Source organism: Muntiacus reevesi, chromosome 9 (genome assembly GCF_963930625.1).
Source record: "Muntiacus reevesi chromosome 9, mMunRee1.1, whole genome shotgun sequence".
In the NCBI taxonomy this organism is placed as follows: domain Eukaryota; kingdom Metazoa; phylum Chordata; class Mammalia; order Artiodactyla; family Cervidae; genus Muntiacus; species Muntiacus reevesi.
The window spans coordinates 29448781-29473118 of record NC_089257.1 but is presented as its reverse complement, the minus strand read 5'-3'; the positions used below and the strand labels follow the sequence as shown (position 1 = coordinate 29473118).

Sequence of the window (24338 nt, the reverse complement as noted above, 5' to 3'; positions counted from 1 at the left end):
TGTCGAGCAGCATAAAGATTGATTATCAGTCAAAAACCATTGCACAACACCAGATTTTGGTGGGTTAAGCTTGCTGATCCAGCAAGAGATGGTGTGAAATTTTCAGGAGTGTGTGCCAACATTTTGGTGCTAAAAGAACAGCAGTGCATGTCACAGTGAAACACAGCCAAAGATGTGCAGACAAAGCAGAGAAGTTTTTTGTTCTAGACTTGGCTTTAAAAGGATAAAAGAGAAAACAAAAAGTAGGAGGAAATTAGTTTGTACATTTAAAAATCATCCACCAAGCTTTGTCATGTGGGTAACATTGTCATTTTAGGCATTCACGTCCAGATCTTTTAAGAAGCTTAGCTATAAATAATTTTTATATATCTCTTCTAAAATACCATGATCATAAGAAAGACAAGTATTTCTTATTAATAAAAATAACCAAGGGTCTTAAGGAAGTATTCATTACATAGATATCCGAATATAAAAGTCACAGAAACATTTACCCACAAAGACTCATGCTTTTATACAAAGAGACGATTCATGAATACAAAATAAAGGCAGCCATATTTTAAAGTAAAAAACAATTTTGAAAAATATCTGGGTCTACACTACCGCATAGCTTATTTTTACTGAGTACTGTAGCAACAAGTTTCTTTACAAGGACCAAATTACCTTGAACTTTTTATTGAATTCAAGAAATTATTTCTTGATGATCAAGTATTCTTAAAGAGATAGAAATTCTAGTATCATTTTATATAATAACATTAATAGAGGAAGAATTTTCATCACTTCCTCTGTAATGAACTCCAGAATTACTTTTCTTCTATTTATGCAATGACTGCCTAGACTTGCCTGTGGTTCACTGGCTTTATAGCAATTGCAGAAAAAAAAAACTTCTAATAAGATAGAAAAAGCAGAGGGGAATACAGCAGTTAGATACACTGAATTTGTATGGCAAAGTTTTTATGTCATTTAAATGTGATTAGCATACATAGCACTTGATAACAGGCCCTGGGTATGACATACCTGGATAGTGGCATTTTTATTTCTCTCTTAAGACATACTCTTTCTCACTAAAGAAAGAATTTTTTTTTCCTTAGAAAATCTCCGCATTTCTGAAATGTTAGAAACAATGGACTTTCTTTTTCTACAAAGAGACCTTTGCTACAAAAGTATGTCTATACATATCACATTATAAATATATAATTTTTATTACCATAAAACATATATATTGTACATATATACATAAATTATATAAAAGACACGCTGTGGCATTTATCTTCTAAAAATTTTGTTAGGAAAATCACATGCATATAAGAATTATGTTCATTACTGGTCACATTTTCAAAATTATGTTAATACCATCTGAAAAAAGATCAAGAGTATAAATGAATAAATGATACTTGAAACTTTGAGCTGTTTTCTGAGAGAATAAGTCTAATGAATTATGTCTGTTGAGTGTCACAGAAACTAAACAGTAAATTCAATAATCTCTGATTTAATTTATTATATTTTCACCATTTAACCTCCTGCAGGCTCCCTAATGTCTATTCAGATCTATATTAAATTAAGCACCAATGCTAATGAAGGGCAATAAACGTGGCTGTCAGTGGATTTTTCTTTCATTAAGCACATTATCCTCTTACTGAGCTGTAAATGCGTAAACATTAGTTTTGTTAAACCATGCAAAAAAGACAGGATGAAAATCATTTTTTAATTGCGCCCCTTAAGCAATTTACTGTGTATGGAAATACAAGTTTTTTTTTTCATTTTTACCTTTAATTTTTTTGAATGGATCTAAAAAGGGCTCTCCCGTTGAAACATAAACGTCTGCTTCGCAGGGTATGTCTTCAGGTTCGAGGGCTTCACTGCCGTCTGCCAAGAAGACTCGTCGTGCGGCCATGTTCAGATTCAGCTTTTCTGTGCATTCCTCCAGCAACTAATAGAAAACAAGAGGTAAGGGACAGCTACTGAGGACAAGGAAAGTAACACATTTCCACCAAGCAAAAAGGTGCAGTGATCAAAACAGAAACTCACTGAGCCACTTGCCAAGGTAACTAACTCAGAAACGCCACCAATATGGTTATTTTGTAGCAATTGAAAATATACAAATAGGTTCATCACAACACAGAGAAGAGCTGATTCTCAAATTCTAGTCCTTGAATGTTCCATCATTCTAATAAGTCTATAAGATATAGTCATTGTATTTGTTTAATTAGATATACTACTTATATATTGATAAAAAATGAATGGAATGTCTGTGAAATCTATGTTTATACATATAAGCTACCTAGAGATTCAGATAACTATAAAGAAAATTTTAAACAATAAATGTCATCTTTCTCACTTTCTATATATAAAGAGAATATGGGAAGAAATAAAGCACTGAAAACTTTTGGATACTAGTTACCAAGGTGATGGTTGGTACAGTAACTTTGGCAAAGACTGTTCTAGATCCATTTTTGTAAGCTGTTACTCTAATCAGTCTGGGTTGAAGTTTGTGTCTTTGAGACAATCTGTGCCAATTCTGGTTCCACTTAAATTTTGAAGAGAACTCTGGAACTCTAAAGAAAAAAAAAAACACAACAATTGGTGCATGTTAATTAGTAAGCATTTTTATGTAAATATTATCCTGGACATTTTCAACACATATAAGCACTAATGATTGTTCCTAAGTATTCCTCAAAAAAAATTTTTTTAATAGAATAAGATTGTCTATATATACTTAAATATTTTTAAAAATTTAATACATGATAAGTTTGCCAAAACTGTTCATGTAAAATATGTATCTCAGAATAAATTGTTTTATTTCTAAAACATCACAGCATTCACTTTTTAAAATTACATATGCTGTATTCTAAAAGAAAGCATAAAATAGCAATACGGTCTTAACATCATGAAATAGAAAACAGCTAAGAATTTTCCTTAACTTTTCATGTCTATTAAAGTTCTTTGATTTCTTTTTAAAAGATTTGAAATTCAAATACATCATACTAAAGTTTTTATTCTGAAGTCACTTTTATTGCTTTCATTTCAAATTGCTTGGGGGCAGTAAGAAAAGATTTCTAAGTTTGCTTTCAGTCAAAACTAGTTTCAATCCTTATTTTTTCCCAGCAAAAGTACATGGTAAATGACTAACATGTTCTAATTTAACTTTTCCTGTTAATTCCTAATGTCACATTGCATAGTAAACATTTTAAAGTAAACATTTTAACTTTAAACTTAAAACCACTGTATATCCACCTATTTGAATATATGAAAATAATGTGAATGTAAATACCTTAGTTTGATTTTTATTTTTATCAACATTTTCTTCTATCCATAAACTCTTAGGTTAACAGATTATAAGAATCTTGATGTGAAAATGTATACACAAAATGCTATTATAATAAGTTCAATTTCAATTTGATTTTATTTCAAATACTGTTTAAATATTACAAGTATGCATTTCTATTTTTAAGCAATTATCTAGTAAACCAAGATATTCATGGTCTTAGCCTGACTCTGCTTCAACTATTCCTTTCAGAGTTTCATATTATCCAGGCTCATGTGTATCTCATTTTTTTCCACAAATAAAATTAGCAACATTCTACTCAGGTGCTTTCAAAGAAAAAAGAAAAGCAGAAACAAAACCCCTAGAGATGTGTTACATTTTAATGTTTGAAACAGTCAACTGAATCATTATAAATTCTGCTCAAAGGAAAGAACAGAGAGCCACTTTGATTACCTCAGTTGACCCACTGGAGTGCTGACAGGTCTGTTTCTCCTGGATGCTGATATAAACCAAGAATTGTTTTTACTGTTTGATTTGTAGCTATCTGGGTCTGATATTTCATCATGGCTATGATCTGATGCTGTTTGATGTGTGGAGCAATCTTGAAGTCCTGACCCTTCTGATACTGCCGCAGAATGCGAAAGTCTGTTGGGGCCAAACTGAGGCTGCAAATAATCTTCAGTAGTTTTAATAACTGCTTTTGCCTGGGATGACATAAACTCCCTGAAAGGAACAATGCAAGGAAGAATACAGTGAATTGATGTGTAATCACTTGTTAACAGCTAACACATAAAACTGGTTGTGTGCTATGTGTGAGACAAAACACTACACGCTTAGCCAGTATTTTACTTAACCTTTACTATATCCCTGGGAAGTGAGTGACATTTTTATCCCCACTTTACAGATTAAAAAAGTTATGTCTCAGAGTAATTAACTTGCCCAGGCTCACATAATCTGTAGTTGTAGCTCACATAATCTAGGAAAGAACTTGAACTTGAGATGTCCTAAAATAAAACACACATTCATAAACATTAAACCTAATTATTTAAACTAAAGAAGAAAAAGTGTGTAATGCTTGAATCAGTGTTGAGTAACATTTTAAAATTCTTACATTCATTCATTAAACACCAGCACTCTGCTAAATATTAAGAAATTATAAAAATTAGAGATGTGGCTCCTATTCTCAAGAGAACTTGCAAACTATCCCCTAATAAAGAGAGAATATATGTCAAATAAACTGCTTAGAACTCTGGGTGTATATTAAGTGCAGAAAGAATTCCCTGAAGGCAAACTTTTGTGGGTTGGAGTAAAGTTGGTAAAGACTTTACAACAGAGCTGGACATAGGTGACTAACTCATACTGTTTTGCTCAGGACTGTCCTGGCTTTGGCATTTTAGCCACACATTGTGAAAACTCCCTTAGTCTCAGTCAAATTGGGACAGTCAGTTACCCTACCTGGTATTTAAGCTATAGAGACTTCTCTTTAACAGTTAGGAGCAAACAGAATTAAACTAGCTGCTGATTCACTCAGATTTTATGATTGTCTTCTTAAGAGTTTGGAATTGACTTTTGTGGAAGACATAAAAATACAGCTATATCTTACCTCTGAAAGATTTTCTTAGAGTAGACACCAACATGCCCTTGGGTGAACCTGTTTTGACCACATTCTTTAAGGCTTCAGGTCATCAGGATGACAGAACTGAACATCTTTCCCCTTTTTCTTAGATCACAGGCCCCAGAATTTAGACCAGACACAACTCACCTTCATCCACAGCACTGTCGACTATTGCATCAGAGACAGCAACAAAACAGAAAGTAAGTACTCAACCTACTCTCTTGTGGTTTCTTAATTTAGGTTTCATTTTTTGCTGATTTCGCTTACTTTTTAAGTAAATTTAATTGATATTGCACTTATTTCAGCTGGCTAAATCAGATCATATATGCTATTACTTTATGTTTTTAATGCACAATTTTTGAATGACTAGAGCTCATCAACTTATTTCCAAGTTGCTATAATTCTGAAATACAGTTTAGATCTGAGATGGGAAGGGGGTGGTGATCAACATATTATACTCACTCCTTACCAAGTTCTTCCCATATTTTAACTGCATTTTGTTTACCATCTCGGCAAACAAAGGAAATCTTGAAATATAGTCTCTAGCTGCGCGGGCGCAGGAGGGCCGAGAGGAGCTACTCCACATTCAAGGTCAGGAGGGGCAGCCGTGAAAGATACCCCTTGTCCAAGGTAAGGGGCAGCGGCTGCACTTTGCTGGAGCAGCCGTGAAGAGATACTACACGTCCAAGGTAAGAGAAACCCGAGTAAGACGGTAGGTGTTGCGAGAGGGCATCAGAGGGCAGACACACTAAAACCATAATCACAGAAAACTTGTCAATCTGATCACAGGACCACAGTCTCATCTAACTCCATGAAACTAAACCAGGCCATGTGGGGCCACCCAAGACAGTCAGGTCATGGTGGAAGGTCTGACAGAATATGGTCCACAGGAGAAGGGAATGGCAAACCACTTCAGTATTCTTGCCTTCAGAACCCCATGAACAGTATGAGAAGGCAAAATGATAGGATCCTGAAAGAGGAACTCCCCAGGTCGGTAGGTGCCCAATATGCTACTGGAGATCAGTGGAGAAATGACTCCAGAAAGAATGAAGGGATGGAGCCAAAGCAAAAACAATACCCAGTTGTGGATGGGACTGGGGATAGAAGCAAGGTTCGATGCTGTAAAGAGCAATATTGCATAGGAACCTGGAATGTTAGGTCCATGAATCAAGGCAAATTGGAAGTAGTCAAACAGGAGATGGCAAGAGTGAATATTGACATTCTAGGAATCAGCGAACTAAAATGGACTGGAATGGGTGAATTTAACTCAGATGACCATTGTATCTATTACTGTGGGCAGGAATCCCTTAGAAGAAATGGAGTAGCCATCATAGTCAACAAAAGAGTCTGAAATGCAGTACTTAGATGCAATCTCAAAAACGACAGAATGATCTCTGTTCGTTTCCAAGACAAACCATTCAATATCACGGTATTCCAAGCCTATGCCCCAAACAGTAACGCTGAATAAGCTGAAGTTGAACGGTTCTATGAAGACCTACAAAACCTTTTGAACTAACACCCAAGAAAGATGTCCTTTTCATTATAGGGGACTGGAATGCAAAAGTAGGAAGTCAAGAAACACCTGGAGTAACAGGCAAATTTGGCCTTGGAGTACAGAATGAAGCAGGGCAAAGGCTAATAGAGTTTTGCCAAGAGAACGCCCTGGTCATAGGAAACACCCGCTTCCAACAACACAAGAGAACACTCTACACATGGACATCACCAGATACTCAACACCGAAATCAGATTGATTATATTCTTTGCAGCCAAAGATGAAGAAGCTCTATACAGTCAGCAAAAACAAGACTGGGAGCTGACTGTGGTTCAGATCATGAACTCCTTATTGCCAAATTCAGACTTAAACTGAAGAAAGTAGGGATAACCACTAGACCATTCAGGTATGACCTAAATCAAATCCCTTATGACTATACAGTGGAAGTGAGAAATAGATTTAAGGGACTAGATCTGATAGACAGCCTGATAAACTATGGACAGAGGTTCATGACATTGTACAGGAGACAGGGATCAAGATCATCCCCATGGAAAAGAAATGCAAAAAGGCAAAATGGTTGTCTGAGGAGGCCTTATAAATAGCTGTGAAATGAAGAGAAGCGAAAAGCAAAGGAGAAAAGGAAAGATATTCCCATTTGAATGGAGAGTTCCAAAGAATAGCCAGGAGAGATAAGAAAGCCTTCCTCAGCGATCAATGCAAAGAAATAGAGGAAAACAACAGAATGGAAAAGACTAGAGATCTCTTCAAGAAAATTAGAGATACCAAGGGAAAGTGAAAGTGAAGTCGCTCAGTCTTGTCCGACTCTTTGCGACCCCATGGACTGTAGCCCACCAGGCTTCTCCGTCCATGGGATTCTCCAGGCAAGAATACTGGAGTGGGTTGCCAGTTCCTTCTCCAGGGGATCTTCCTGACCCAGGAATCAAACCCAGGTCTCCCGCATTGTAGGCAGACGCTTTAACCTCTGAGCCACCAGGGAAGCCAAAGGGAACATTTCATGCAAACATGGGCTCAATAAAGGACAGAAATGGTATGGGCCTAACAGAAGCGGAAGATATTAAGAACAGGTGGAAAGAATACACAGAAGAACTGTACAAAAAAGGATCTTCACGACCCAGATAATCACAGTGGTGTGATCACTCACCTAGAGCCAGACATACTGGAATGTGAAGTCAAGTGGGCCTCAGAAAGCATCACTACGAACAAAGCTAGTGGATGTGATGGAATTCCAGTTGAGCTATTTCAAATCCTGAAAGATGATGCTGTGAAAGGCTGCATTGAATATGCCAGCAAACTTGGAAAACTCAGCAGTGGCCACAGGACAGGAAAAGGTCAGTTTTCATTCTAGTCCCTAAGAAAGGCAATCCCAAAGAAAGCTCAAACTACTGCACAATTGCACACATCTCACACGCTAGTAAGGTAATGCTCAAAATTCTCCAAGCCAGGCTTCAGCAATACGTGAACAGAGAACTTCCAGATGTTCAAGCTAGTTTTAGAAAAGGCAGAGGAACCAGAGATCAAATTGCCAATATCCGCTGGATCATCGAAAAAACAAGAGTTCCAGAAAAACTTTGGCTTTCTTGACTATGCCAAAGCCTTTGACTGTGTGGATCACAATAACCTGTGGAAAATTCTGAAGGAGATGGGAATACCAGACCATCTGACCTGCCTCTTGAGATACCTGTATGCAGGTCAGGAAGCAAGTTAGAACTGGACATGGAACAACAGATGGGTTCCAAATAGGAAAAGGAGTACATCAAGGCTGTATGTTGTCATCCTGCTTATTTAACTTATATGCAGAGTACATCATGAGAAACACTGGGCTGGAAGAAGCACAAGCTGGAATCAAAATTGCCGGGAGAAATATCAATAACCTCGGATATGCAGATGATACCACCCTTATGGTAGAAAGTGAAGAGGAACTAAAAAGCCTCTGGATGAAAGTGAAAGAGGAGAGTGAAAAAGTTGACTTAAAGCTTAACATTCAGAAAACTAAGATCATGGCATCTGGTCCTATCACCTCATGGGAAATAGATGGGGAGACAGTGGAAACAGTGTCAGACTTTGTTTTTTTGGGCTCCAAAATCACTGCAGATGATGACTGCAACCATGAAATTAAAAGACGCTTACTCCTTGGAAGGAAAGTCATGACCAACCTAGATAGCATATTAAAAAGCAGAGACATTACTTTGCCAACAAAGGTCTGTCTGGTCAAGGCTATGGTTTTTGCAGTAGTCATGTATGGATGTGAGAGTTGGACTGTGAAGAAAGCTGAGCACCAAAGAATTGATGCTTTTGAACTGTGGTGTTGGAGAAGACTCTTGAGAGTCCCTTGGACTGCAAGGAGATCCAACCAGTCCATCCTAAAGGAGATCAGTCCTGGGTGTTCATTAGAAGGACTGATGTTGAAGCTGAAACTCCAATACTTTGGCCACTTCATGCAAAGAGTTGACTCGTTGGAAAAGACCCTGATGCTGGGAGGGATTGGGGGCAGGAGGAGAAGGGGACGACAGAGGATGAGATGGCTGAATGACATCACCGACTCCATAGGCATGAGTTTGAGTAAACTCCTGGAGTTGGTGATGGACAGGGAGGCCTGGAGTGCTGCGATTCATGGGGTCTCAAAGAGTCAGACACGGCTGAGTGACTGAACTGAACTGAGCATTACATTTGGGTCTTATGTAGGGCTAAATATTTGTAGTTCATCAAGGATTTAGTTGAACTAAATACTTGAACAGAGGACCACCTGACCTGGGATGACATGTAAATCTATGCAAATACCAAGACTGAAAGATGGAAAATGTAGAGTTGTTGGTATGATAAAATGAAACAAATATATTTGAGAATATTGAGCTGTGTAGATAGAGGATCAGGCATAGAGGATGTTAGCTTTCATGTATTACTGTAATTGAGGTAATTTTTATACAAACCACATTTTTCCAATTTGCTAGTTCCTCAGTCAGTAGTCCTTATACATAATATAACCTCCCCATCCACACAATTACAAAATAATGTATGCTTAGTGTGGAAAGTTTAGCATGAACAGCTCCTCCTCCAAATTTTTCTCATCCACAAATTTTATTATAGCCACAATTATTTCTTCTGGCCTGTGTTCTTTATGTCCACAAATGTGTAAAATAGTTGACTGCATGCTCAGTTGCTCAGTCGTGTCTAACTCTTTGTGACTCCATGGACTGTAGCCTTCCAGGCTTCCCTGTGCATGGAATTTTCCCAGCAAGAATACTTGAGTAGGTTGCCACTTCCTACTCCAGGGAATTGTCCCGACCCAAGGATCAAACTCATATCTCCTGCATTGGCAGGAGGATTCTTTACCACGGAGCCACCTGGGAAGCCCAAAATGGTTGATTATTTCCTCTAAAGGAATGAAAGCTAGTCATGTGCCAGAGGATAAGCATGTGGATAAGAGTTGATACAGTGGGTCCATGGAGCACAAACACTGGGATCTGAGTAGTTGTATTTTATTATTGTCATTATTGTTTTCATCACATGTTTCTATCACAATCTGCCCTGGACTGAGCATAGCACTGGGGAGAAGAATGGCCTTCTCTATACCCTGAGGGTCCACCCAGGTTTATAACTGTGGCAAATAGCATCCTGAATGATCATTAGACTTTAGCTCTGGCAGAGGTGGGACCACCTGAGCTACTCAGATATTGACAGCAGTGACGAGTGGGGGCATGAGACAGCAGTCATGTCACAGAGGCCGTGTTTCTGCAGCAACAGCAACAGAGCTGCAGTCACCCAGCTCTTCATCCTGGGGGAAGAGCAGTAAATAGCCAGGAGGAAAGATCTGCAGGTCTCAAAGACAGTTCTCAGTGTCCATACCGTTACTTGGAAAGCAAATTCTCACACAAGGAAAGAAAAGGGATTCTCTACTTAAGTGAAGAATGAGGTGTCTTTCTTTTTTAATGAATGCATTCTGTATACTGTCAAATATTTTTACAAATATACTGGTGATTTTATGTAATAACCCATTATCCCACCACCACAGTGCAAAGGGTTGTTATTTTTTTCATATTCTAAAACTTCAACCACATCAAATTTTTAATATAATACTTCGGCTTTTTTACTTAACACTGTTTTGCAACTGTCTCTAAGATTGATATATGAGCTATACAGATTTTACTGGAATGTAATATTTTGTTAGGTATAAATTGCTTTGTTCAACTGAGTCATTTACAGGTCATCTACTATTTTTGTCTACTGTGTGTAAAGAATTCGCCTGCAATTCAGGAGACTCAGGAGACTTGTGCTCAATCCCTGGGTCAGGAAGATCCCCTGGAGAAGGAAATGGCAACCCACTCTAGTATTCTTGCCTGGAGAATCCCATGGACAAAGGAATCTGGTGGGCTACAGTCCATGGGGTCACAAAGAGTCAGACATGACTGAAGTAACTGGCATGCACGCACATATCTCACCCCGCACCCGTTCTGGTAACAGCATTTGTACCCTTTTGGGAAATTATCCATCCCTACTCCTCCTAAATCTACTTGATTCTGGTAGGTTTAGGACAATAAAGTGCATGAGTTACTTGGTGATGGTTTAGTTGCTAAGTCATGTACGACTCTTGCGGCCCTCTGAACTGTAGCCCACCAGGCTCCTCTGTCCATGGGATTCTCCAAGCAAGAATACTGGAATGGGCTGCCATTTCCTTCTCCACATGAGTTACTTGGTAAACGGTAAAAAGAATTTTTATGGTTCTACCACGTACGTATCTATCATTTACTTTTCTCTAGTAATTTATATATAAAAGGAGGAAGAAGGTAGTTTTTCATGTTAAAAAGTCACTACTGTTCTACCGTCTTTAGTCTTCAGCTTAATTTTATCAACATTGATGACAGGTTTGCACTAGTTATTAAACATTATGGAACACTTCTTTCTTAAAACAACTATGTGTTTCCTAGTGTATGAGGATGATCACACAACTTGGCAAGGCTAACTTATCCCACATGGGAATTAATTTCACACACATGGTTTGTTAAGTTAATGCTGGAAATGTGGGGTTTAGGATCATTCAGCTTACAAGGAACAAACAAGCATTTAGGTTTTGGATGACAGAACTCACGGCAGGATACAAAAGCGTTAAGGAGATAAAACCACTCCAGTAGAGCACAAAGAGAATTAGAAGACCATTCACTGCACTCCAGGATATACTAGTGACTTAAGACCAAATCTAGACTGTTTTTTCACTCAGTAACCTCATCTCTCCTTCTGCGTCTGCTTCCTCATTCTACATCTTATTGCCTCATCTTATGAGCTTAGTGCATGTGTAGTTGTGTCTGCCTCTATGTGACCCTATGGACTGCAGCCCACCAGGTTCCTCTGTCCATAAGATTTCCCAGGCAAGAATTCTGGAGTGGGTTACCATGCCTTCCTCCAGGGGATCTTCCTGATTCAGGGATCAAACCAGCATCTCTTATGTCTCCTGCATTGGCAGGCAGGTTCTTTATCACTAGCGCCACCTGGGAAGCCCCTCTTATTGCCTAACCTATCTCTATCCTCCTTCTCCTCATTCCTCATGACTTCTGCTAACATCGTCTATATGTCTCATTTCTATACCACACGACTTTCTGCAGACTCTGTATGATACATTCAATTCCCCCAAAAGTTTAATTTCATCACTACCCCTGTTGGGTAGAACTCTCAAGCTCAGCAACTTCATAAGCTACTAGAATACCTATGAATGAGAAAGGACCCATCAGTGGCCCTGGAGCAGGATAAAAAGGTAAATAGGAGGTTACAGTAAGATGGGTATCAGGTGCCTCCCAAAAGAGGAAAACATAATTGGCAGGGACTTACATGGCCTGTACTGAGTGAGGAGAGCAGGGACACTATAAATTTGATTGATTGAAAAAGTACTCACTAAAATGTATCACACAATTTAAATTACTAGAGTAATTAGAGGCTAGAGTCCATGGGACCGCAAAGAGTTGGATATAACTGAGTGGATGAGCACATATTACTCTCCAGACAATGCAAGAACCTTAGAATGTATCATATCCATTTACTGCTGCTTCCTCAGGCTGGTCATCAATAATTTTTAATTCCATTTTTCATGGATAGGTGCATCTACCTTTCACGGCACCTGGTTTTACGTAGGGACCTTAACTTCAAAATTCTGCTTGCGTGAGTTTGAGGCTTTGCATCCTGTGCTCTCTGTGATTCTTATGAATTATTACATAAATTTATTATAATTTCTATGAAGATCTACATCTTGTTATTTCTTTCAAGATACATGTTTTGATAAGATCTACACTTGTTAGGTATCTTTTATAAAATTTGATCAATTGTGTCACAGTTTTCTTAGACTTTCTTTTTTCACAACTAGAAAATTCCCACTAGGAATTCCATGTGGATTTTTAAACTAGTTGTTTTAGGAAATGAAAAAATAAACTTTATTAAAAAAAAAGGAAAAAATAACCTTTATTAAAAAAAAATAACCTCATTTTGCCTTAGTGTACTGTAGAGGTTTCCTACCACATTCTAGAACACAGGCTCATTTTATAACCAGATCTTCTTTTTGAACTACCTATATCAGGATTATTATCTTGTCCTAAGTCTATGCTATGTCTCTACTGTGAATCTTTCATTGTATCTGTAGGTAATTCACATATACACATATTTCAAGAAGCTTCTTCTTCAGTAAGACTTCTATGCCACCTCCTTGAATAAAAATGTACTTTCTTCCTATATATGTGCCCTCGTAAGTTTGACAGCTGGAATCACTAAATCTCATTTATCCTTTCCTACAATCTAAAATGCTAGACTTCAATTTCTGTCAAGTATTCCAATTCATCATTGTATTATTTACTCTTTCATCAGTGGTAAAAATAATTTTTACCTCTGATACAGAGCATTTTTTCCAACCCGAATTCTAAAATCTACTATATTAGATTGACACAAGAATATCAATCATACTACTTAAGAATACACCTTCTTAAGAACTACCTCTGTATCTATCTTTATACCTATCTATCCGTCTATACTAGTTTTCTACTGCTATGCAACAAATGGCTTAAAACAACACCAGCCTATCACAGCACAGATTCTTTCCAGGCGTCAGAAGTCTGGGCAAAGCTTAGCAGGAACCTGTGCTCAGGATCTCATAGGCTGAAGTGAAGGTGTCAGCTTGGGGCTGCAGTCTTAGCTGATGCTCAGGATCTTCTTCCAAACTCATTCAGGTTTTTCCATAATTCAGTTCCTTACAGCTAAAAAATTCATAGTTACTATCATCTTCTTTGAAGCCAGAGGAATTCATCTTTCTTTTCTGTCTCTGATCTCTAAACTCTCATTTAAGAGTAGATCTGATTAAGTTAGGCCCACCCAGGATAATCTCCCATTTGATTAACTCAAATACAACTGATTTTATACCCTAACTACATCTGAAAAAGTCTTTGCCATATAATGTAACATAATCGTAGAAGTGACATCCTGTCATAGTCACAATCCTACCCACACTCAAAAGGAGGGAATTACACCAGGCATATTTACCAGTGGGTGGGAATCTTGGGGACCCATATTAAATTTCTGTGTAACACACTAGCTATACAATTATGTAGTTTTGATTACTCAATTTTTACACCAAATTTAGATCCAGATATTTTCTTTTCTGGAAGATTAAAAGACAACTATTTAAGATTAAATTTTGTCGTCATTAAAAACTGAGGTTATTTAAAAGAATGTACCACTGTTTCTGATGGCAAATCCAAAGAGGAACTTAAGAAAGTGCTTTGAGAAGTGGCATTGTCATTAGAATAAATTACTACTTGCTAAAGTAGACATTTTAAATGGGGGAGGTATTCATTTGGATGAAAATATCCTGGTATTTTATTTTATGTGCGTGTGCGCTCAGTCATGACTGACTCTGTGATCCATGGACTGTAGCCTGCCAGGCTCCTCTGTCCATGGGATTTTCCAGGCAAAAATACTGGAGTGGGTTGGCATACCCTCCTCCAGGGGATCTTCCTGACCCAGGATGGAACCCTCCTCTCTTGCGTCTCCTGCATTGGCAGGCAGATTCTTTACCACTGAGCCACCAGGGAATCCCAATATCCTGGTATGTTTCCATTAACAACATCAACTACATCATTTCTGAGTTTGTTTAATGTCAGTTATTGGAAAAAGATTATTTCTTTTAGCAATCTGAATAATTCTTTAGAAATTAAGTCACAAAAAAATAAGTAAATGTGGTTTTGTAAGTCTGCATGTGTGTTTAGTCACTCAGTGATGTTCCACTCTTTGTGATCCTGTGGACTGTAGCCTGCCATGCTACTCAGTCCATGATAGTTTTCAGGCGAGAACACTGGAGTGGGTTGCCATTTCCTTCTCCAATGCATGAAAGTGAAAAGTCAAAGTGAAGTTGCTTAGTCGTGTCTGACTCTTCGCGACGTCATGGACTGCAGCCTACCAGACTCCTCCATCCATCGGATTTTCCAGGCAAGAGTACTAGAGTGGGTTGTCATTCCCTACTCCAGACAATCCTGCTGACCCAGGGATCGAACCCAAGTGTCCTGCAGCTCCTTCATTGGCAGGCAGATTCTTAACCACTGAACTACCCGGGAAGCCTTTGTAAGTCTATATGTATGCAAACTATGCAAATATTTAAGAATGCTATGTTTGCTTATAGTAAGGTTAGTAAAAACATGTCAAAATTTAACAGTATGGATAAAAACTATTGGTTAAAAACTTTAGGTTATTGAATCTTTTAAACAATTTCTACATATGATATAATAGATATGATAAATCACAGAATTACAAAGCTGGTAGGCACATTAATAGATTAACTAAGCTTTCATTCTTTTCTGAAACAGTATAATACTGTACCTAAAGGCTTTCTATTACAGTCAAAAAGATCATTAGGGACGGATCTTAAACACTGTGGAATTGACAACCCTCTTAATGTCTCAGTAAAAGTTGCTCAGTTGTGTCCAACTCTTTGCGACCCCATGGACTATACAGTCCACGGAATTCTCTAGGACAGAATACTGGAGTGGGTAGCCTTTCCCTTCTCCATGGGATCTACCTAACCAGGGATTGAACCCAGGTCTCCCACATTGCAGACTGATTCTTTACCAGCTGAACCACAAATATTTAATTATGCTTTACTCTCTGTGGTTTCCATTAAATCTAATTTACAACTTTTGTTTCACAAAGCAACAACTAAGTAAAGATGTGAGGTCTAAAAGTACAACAAAATATGCCCAGGGAGGAGTCTAGAGAAAGCAGATAAATAGGCCAGATAATACTTAATGGTAGGATTCTAGTTTTGGCAAGAGCAATCTTCCTTCTCATTTCCTCTATTTTAACAGCATCAGTGAATCTTAGTGGGTTTTTTTTACAGCAACTTATAGAAAACTTCTAATAATGTCATTCTTGCTGCTGTTGTTTAGTTGCTAAGTTGTGTCTGACTCTTTTGCGGCCTGCCTGGCTCCACTGTCCATGGGATTTCCCAGACGAGAATACTAGAGTAGGCTGCCATTTCTTCTCCAGGGGATCTTCCCAACCCAGGGATCTAACCCGTGTCTCCTGCTTGGCAGGCAGATTCTTTATCATCTGAGCCATCGGGAAAGCCCACTGCTCCCCTGTAATATCCCTACAATATCCCTCAGCTATGACTGCAGCACATTGCCTTCCATAGTTCTTACATGTATGCCTTTTTGCCAGTGGTGTTCACTCAGCAGATCTATACTCAGTACTGTATATCTTTCAATTAGTATTTTTAAAAATACTTATTTATTTATCTGGCTGCACTGGGTCTTGGTTGCAGCACGTGGGATCTTTGATGTTCATTGCAACATGCGGTATCTTTAGTTGTAGCATGTGAACTCTTAGTTGCAGTACATGTGATCTAGTTCTCTGACCAGGAATCAAACCCAAGGCCCCCTGAATTGGGAGCGTGGAGTCTTAGGCACTGGACCACCAGGGAAGTCCCTCAATCAGTAAGTATTTAATAAATATTAATTGAACTCAGTGTTTACATTTTCTAAAACCCCTTCCATAATAACAATAATTGTCTAGTGTAAAAGAGAAATGTCATACTCGTAATCACGCATATAAATTTATAATAACTGACTGTGATTAGTACTGTGAAGGAAAAGTCTTGGTTATTAAGATGAAGAAGTTCAGGTGTTAGGGATATAGAGAAAAATCTCAACAAATCTGTACAAGCTGATAGGACATATGTGAGGGATTAACCCCAATAGGTCCTAGTCATTCCTTATTTCAAATCATTCTGCCAGGTCCTGTGCAAGTATTGATATACTTTTTGCATATTGATATCTTTACTTTGTGATTTATAATGTGATTTCAGATGATTTCATATCCCATTCTGCAAGGGGAAGAACCTTGTTTTATCTCTTTACTGCCACTGGAGCTCAACTAATGATTGATATGCAAGAATTATTCTTTGATAATTGTGACATCATGAAAAAATGTATCACAAAAATTCCATTGATAAGAAACATATACAATTTGAAAAGTAAAATATAATAAAGCCAAAAGTCAAAACTATGTCATGTAGCACTGATTTTCTGAAGGTCCTTTCTCCACTTTTCCTCAGATGAAAAGCCTCAGTTATGTTTGAATAGTCACCCCCTTTATATGTCCATGGAAGGCATCCCCTGATAGCTGCAGTGGGTAACATTCAGTGGTCTGACACCAGTGAAGCTATTTCCATTTCCGTTGCATGATGGGTTACTTAAGCACCTGTGATCCAATTTTGGCTAAAGAGAAATGAGGAGAAGCGTTCTGGAGAAAGGTTCTTGCACTAATAAAAAAGAGATATAAATAATCAAATACCTATCCTCTTTAGTCAGAAATTGTCTAGTGAGCATCTAGTGAGAATATGATGAGCTTTCCCAGTAAGAGGATTCAAACCCAAGGATTTAGCCAATATTGTGAGGATGGTGCAGGGAAAGATATAAAGGGTCAGGTTCTTTGATACTCCTGCTGAAGCACTGAACAAACCCTAGAATTGTCCTTTCTCTGAAGTTCCTGTCACATGAGATAGTGACTGTCCAGTTTTAAAGTCACTTTCAGCTGAATTTCCCATTACTCTGCTAATAGTAGCCTAACTTATACAATGAAGTTTCTAATCACATTTGCTTTACTTTTAGCTTTATTCAAAATCTTTACTGATTTTGAATGTTTTATGATGGGCTAAAATATAAACTAGTATGGTATTTTCTTCAATTTATTTCTTTATTTTATCAAGAACATTTCACCAAAAATTTCAGCACAAGCATAAAATGACATGGAGGTTTTCCCCTGATTTTGAAACACAAAGCATCCTTGGTGAGTTTAGATTTCTATGGCACAAATCTGCATGTGGCTAATACTTCTATTCATAAGTAGGAAGTGTGGCTACTTGGACAGATCATGGCTCAATAACAAGCATGCAGGTCTAAGTCATCACACAGTTTGGATGTGAATTCAGCAGCAGGATAATGACAGTTGCCAAGGATTTGTGCTTGCTGTCGCTTCATACAGTGTTGCCTGTCAAAATGTCTCTTTTTCTTATACAGAAGCCATAGAATTTTTACGGATAGCAATTACTTGCAATGTACAATGAAGTACATCAAATCTAACAACCACTCTTTAGCCCCTCATTATTTGGTAGTCTCTTTGTTAAATGTAGTCAACCATTTTCATCTAAATTATTTATTTATACTGTATATTTGACAAGCATATATTTCTCGCTTTATATTCCTATGGCATTTAAACCTTCCTGAAGAGTTATGGTTTTATTTTAATATTGTCATTTGTAAAACTTGTCTTTATCCTATTACCATTTTAACCGTAATTAAACTCTCTAATTGGAATAAATACAAATAAGAAAATGTAAACATAAAGGAAAATGACCTTAAATACATTTAATAAGAAATCACCAACTTAAAATACTGGATGCAACAGAAAATAACCCCATATATGTTTGGTGCACGGAAACTTATACAAAATCTGCAGTACACAAACCACAAAGATTTCATTACTTGTCATTCTACTTTTCCCCCAACTGAAGGAACAAATAACCTCTAAAGACATAAACACCCTTCTACAATTACTAGGTAAAATGTAATTTAAACATCATGGAAAGTGAATAATAGAAAGTGGCAATAATAAATATGAATAATTTCTCCCAAATTTTATTTTGAATACCAGAAGAAAATATAATTCTAGCTTGACCTAGAAATATTGGTAAAGATACCTTGATTGCAGAGCAATTTTCTATTATTTTATAACACAATAAGCCCAACTTTTATTTGTAGCTCAATTACTGAATAATAACTAATGTATTATGCTCAAATTACACATATATCCTAAAGGAGATATTCAACGTTTGTTAAGTTGAACTTTCTTGCTTTTGTAGAAGGAAATGTAAAAAAGAAAAACATTTTATACAATTTGTAAAGGACTCATCTGGGTAGAGGATCAGGGCATAAATTATCCTACTCAAAGGAAAAAATGAATATTAGTTCTGCTTGTGCAGAAGTACAAAGGAATAAAAATAAGGTACATCTTAAACCTAAAATTGGGGGAGATTATAGAAATATAAGGATTTTCCAGAGGAAATGCAAATTTTCAAAAAGAAATGATATAGTCTATTAACATTTTTAAAGTATAGCTTAGTCAGTAAAGAATCTGCCAGCAATGCAGGAGACCTGGGTTCGATTCCTAGGTTGGGAAGATCCCCTGGAGAAAGAAATGGCAACCCACTCCAGTATTCTTGCCTGGTGAATCCCATGGACAGAGGAGCCTGGTGGGCTACAGTCTATGGGGTCGCAAGAGTTGAACACGACTTAGCAACTAAGCCACCACCACCAGCAATATATTAATGTTTAGATCTGCAGAGTTTTCTTTTTTTAAGACTTTAAGGAAGAATCTGACAGAAGTTTTGAATTAGGAAAAGTGCAATTTGTTGGGCAATGGAAGTTGCAAACAGTGGAGGTGTTGGCTTGCTTCATTAACTCCTTACTGCTTCCTTCCCCTCACTCTGCTGCTCATCCCATTGTGGGAACTAATAGCTCATCTTTGGAATTGTGAGATTACTAAACTTAAACTGTCCCTAGAAAAGGTGATATAACCAAATACTTATATTTCAAAAAGAGCCTAAGACTCATTCCAATTCAAAATAGCCAAGATAACTAAAATGATATAAAAAAGTAAGTGACTACATTAAGCACTGTTAGTCTCCTTGAAAGCAAGATTTATCTGTGAATCAGCAACCAGATAATCTATAATAAGAAGATGTTGGCGATTCACCTTTAAAACTGATTTAAGTCCTAATATAATATACTAACAATAATTTGTCCTCTGGGGAACTAAAGGAGTTGATACTACACTCAGCTGCAAGTGGGATTAAAAAAAAACAAAACACTACAACATTCTGCTATAATAATCATGAAATTACATTCTTAGATGATCATCAGCTAAATATTATTAAAATATATGTGGGATAGAAAGAGATACTAACTGTCTATACCATCCTATTAGTTTTGTGATATACAATTTTGGGACTTCCCTGGCAGTCCAGTTTTTAAGACTTCACTTTCCAGTGCAGAGGGTGCAGGTTAAATCCTTGGTTGGGGAGTTAAGATCCCACAAGCCTCACAGCCAAAACACCGAGACATAAAACAGAAGCAATACCATAAACTAATTCAATGAAGACTTTAAAAATGGCCTACATAAAAAATATCTTTTTAAAAATGCAATTTTAATTTGGAAATTGTCCATTTTTAGCATTCAGAGACACCTTCCACAAATATAGCAGAACTGCCCCTAGATATCTATTACCAATAAATAATTGATTCTGCTTCATGCTTCAAAGGTTGATACCCTGCTTCAGGTCACCTGGGAATGCATCAGACTACAGCTGGGTAGGAAAAGTTCCCTATCATTTGCTTTCCTTGAAGTAACCACAAGAACGAACCTATACTTCTCCAGTCATCTGATCTTTTGGTGGCAAGTCATAAAATGGGAGGATCAGTCCTTCTTGAACTCACACTACTGATGATAGTTTTCTTTTTGGGGGGAAGGGTCCTGGCACAGCAGTTTTTCCTTTGTTACAAACAAATATATCATAGAGTGACAGAGGCAAACCATTGTAAGAACACAAGAAAGAAAGAAAACAAGGATAAGGTGAATGTAATAAAAAGTAAATTAATACCACAGATAATAACATGAGAATAATGTGATTCATCACTGCATGGTTACAAAGAATGGATTTAATGTGGGCAGGTTTTGTAAAAATGTACAATGTGTTAAATAGTGAAGAAAAGCACAGTCTCTGTTATATAAGTAAAGGAACAATAAACTGACTATACTTTAATAATTATTTCTCATAAAAGATCAAAAAGATGGTGGAATAAAGGTGGCAAAGGAAAAAAGGATGAGACAAGAGAAGTTTTAACCTCAATCAGGGAGGAAACATCTTTACTCATAGAGAAAATTGCCTCTCTGATAATCATATTAATGCCAATGGATCTTAGATTACCACTAGTCTTTATGAACTTGACCCTTCAGGTTGAAACTTATCATTTTCTTTTTCATAAAAGTAAAGGGCCTCAGGGCATTGTCTTTGACTTTCTATTCAACTGTCAAGAAGAGATTACTTCATATTCTAGGTATATCATATTCAAAGTTGATGGTAACAGACATTGGTGAAAGAAAAGAAGTTAGGATCCAAACAAAGAAATAGAAGTACAATGAAACAAACTATAAAAAAAAAGGTGGTAAGAAAAGTGTAATATGAAAAACAAAGACTGCCATATTAAAAGAAAGAGGGCAAGTAAAACAAAAGTTAGAGACTCAGACAAAGAACAGAAAGAAACTGAATAAATAAAAGTACAAGCTGTATAAAAGATATCACAAAAGACAGAAAAAAAAAGTAAACCTATTACTATTTTGGAAAGGAAACTTAGTAAAAGTAAATTCTAAAGGCAATTTAAAAATGTGCAAACACACATTAGCATTGGCAGTTGTATAAATGACTACTTAAAAATCCTATTTAGAAATTTTTTTCTTATAGGGAGGAACACTATCATGAGAAAATTATGTCTCTACAATATAACCACTGGCTAATGATTTGCTAAAAATGATCTAGCCATGTAGCTAGCACCTGTGTCAGTGATCTCATACACTGCTAACATGCACTCATACCTTAGAGGAATAGGGCAAAACAAAGGTTAGCTGAAAATCTATATTTCACTTTCACCTAAAAACTTAGTGACATATTAAAAAAAACAATCAAACTCTTCAAAGATATTAATAGGAGCTATCATGTCTAAGGAGATTAACACAATCACTAATTTAAGAATACTTTTTCAATATTTTTATAATCTACATTTCCTTTTAAACATAAAAACTATGGCATCACATTTAGCCAGACAACAGTTTATCAATAACTGACAGATACTTTTTTGTTCTTTCACTTTCTTTTTCCTTTTTTTAATATTTATTTATTTGGCTGCACCAGGTCTTATTTATGGTGGGACCTTTTTTTCCCTAACTTGCAGCAGGTGGGATCTAGTTCCCTGACCAGGGATTGAACTCAAGCTCCTTGCACTGGGAGCATGGAGTCTTAGCCGCTGGACTACCAGGAAAGTCTCTGTTCTTTTACTTTCTAATTGAGAAAAAAACACAGGAAAAATAACTCTGTCTCCTCTGCTTTATATTTCTGAGAAGTGTGGTAGAGTATAGTAGTTAAGAGTTTTATCTGTGGAATTAGAACTATCTGGGTTCAAACTTTACCTTCTCTACTTACCCTGGTGGCTCAGACTGTAAAGAATCTGCCTGCAATGAGGGAGACCTGGGTCCAATCCCTGAGTCAGGAAGATCCCCTGGAGAAGGAAATGGCAACCCACTCCAGTATTCCTGCCTGGAGAATCCCATGAACAGAGGAGCCTGGCAGGCTATAGTCCATGGGGTTGCAAAGAATCAGACAGGACTGAGCAACTAACACACTTTCTTTATCTACCAGCTCTGTGATATTAATTAAACTCTCTAGGTCTTTGTTTCCTCATATGTAAAATGGAGATGACTAAAACACTGTCTGCCTTACATTCCTCTCAAAGTTGTTTTGAGAACTAAATAAATGTAATACAGGTTAAGCACTTAGCATGGTGACTGGCAAATAGCAAATACTGCCCCTTGCCATTACTGTTATCAACACTATCCTACCTGTCCAAGTCAGGCTCTAGGAATAATTTATATTTATTGAGTCATCTATCTTTTTTATTCCCATAAAAGAGAAAAAAAAAAAATGGAAGGGTTCTAACCTAGGCAACAACCTTGGCAGCCCATCACATCTCCAAATTTTTACTGATACAGTCTTTACTAAATACTGAGAATTTACATAAAAGAGCTAACCTTTTAAAGCACTTTTATCTCCATCAGAATTGTTTAAGTTGCTGAAATAATGAATAATAAAAAAGTTTAAGTTGCTGCTTCTTACCTTGGTAAGGCACTTGAAATGTATTTGTAAGTTGACTGAATGGTATCCCCATTGAAGGTGTCTTCAGGATTGCTTTGCTGTGCTATGTCTGTGACTTTAGTCAAGGGTGATAAAGGAGACTGAGAAAGTAGCACTTTGTGGTCTTCTGTCATTTTCAGCTCAAACTGAGGAAGAATGTCATTTAATTTAAAATGTAAAATCCTCCTGGATTATTAATTGAGGCTGGGCACTAATCACAATTTACTTCCCATCATGTAGTGGTTGCTAAATGTGAAATCTCATTAGAAATGAGCAGAGATGAGACCCTAAAGGAAGACAAAAATATGAATTTAAGTATTTGATAAGTACAATACTATTTAAGAAAAAATGATAACTTTTTGCAAAGTATTTTAATTTTGCTATTTGCTAAAACATCGCTAGAGGAACCAGAGATCAAATTGCCAACATGCGCTGGATCACTGAAAAAGCAAGAGAGTTCCAGAAAAACGTCTATTTCTACTTTATTGACTATGCTAAAGCCTTTGACTGTGTGGATCACAATAAACTGTGGAAAATTCTGAAAGAGATGGGAATACCAGACCACCTGACCTGCCTCCTGAGAAATCTGTATGTAGGTCAGGAACCAACAGTTAGAACTGGACATGGAACAACAGACTGGTTCCAAATAGAAAAAGGAGTATATCAAGGCTGTATATCATCACCCCACTTATTTAACTTATATGCAGAGTACACCATGAGAAACGCTGGGCTGGAAGAAGCACAAGCTGGAATCAAGATTGCCGGGAGAAATATCAATAACCTCAAATATGCACATGACACCACCGTTATGGCAGAAAGTGAAGAGGAACTAAAGAGCCTCTTGATGAAAGTGAAAGAGGAGAGTGAAAAAGTTGGCTTAAAGCTCAACATTCAGAAAACTAAGATCATGGTCCCATCACTTCATGGCAAATAGATGGGGAAACAGTGTAAACAGTGGCTGATTTTATTTTGGGGGGCTCCAAAATCACTGCAGATGGTGACTGCAGCCATGAAATTAAAAGACGCTTATTATTTGAAAGGAAAGTTATGACCAACCTAGACAGTGTATTAAAAAGCAGAGACATTACTTTGCCAACAAAAGTCCATCTAGTCAAGGCTATGGTTTTTCCAGTAATCATGTATGGATGTGAGAGTTGGACTATAAAGAAAGCTGAGTGCAGAAGAATTGATGCTTTTGAACTGTGGTGTTGGAGAAGATTCTTGAGAGACACTTGGACTGCAAGGAGATCCAACCAGTCCACGCTAAAGGAGATCAGTCCTGGGTGTACATTAGAAGGACTGATGTTGAAGCTGAAACTCCAATACTTTGGCCACCTGATGCGAAGAGTTGACTCATTTGAAAAGACCCTGATGCTGGGAAAGATTGAGAGCAGGAGGAGAAGGGGATGACAGAGGATGAGATAGTTGGATGGCATCACTGTCTCAATGGACATGCTGCTGCTGC

The 24338-nt window shown here is 37.2% G+C and overlaps 1 protein-coding gene across 1 annotated transcript in view; it reads right to left on the bottom strand.

Moving 5' to 3' along the window:
• DCDC1 (doublecortin domain containing 1) overlaps positions 1-23154 on the bottom strand; it is a 423479-nt gene extending 400325 nt beyond the window's left edge. The window contains exons 1-4 of the mRNA XM_065944379.1: positions 22856-23154; positions 3716-3985; positions 2399-2552; positions 1765-1927 (exon numbers count right to left, since the gene is read on the bottom strand). Of these exons, the coding sequence (XP_065800451.1) occupies positions 1765-1927; positions 2399-2552; positions 3716-3985; positions 22856-23007 (739 nt within the window). The 5' untranslated portion in view covers positions 23008-23154. The remainder of the gene's footprint in view (positions 1-1764; positions 1928-2398; positions 2553-3715; positions 3986-22855) is intronic.
• Between the last annotated feature and the right edge of the window lie 1184 nt (positions 23155-24338).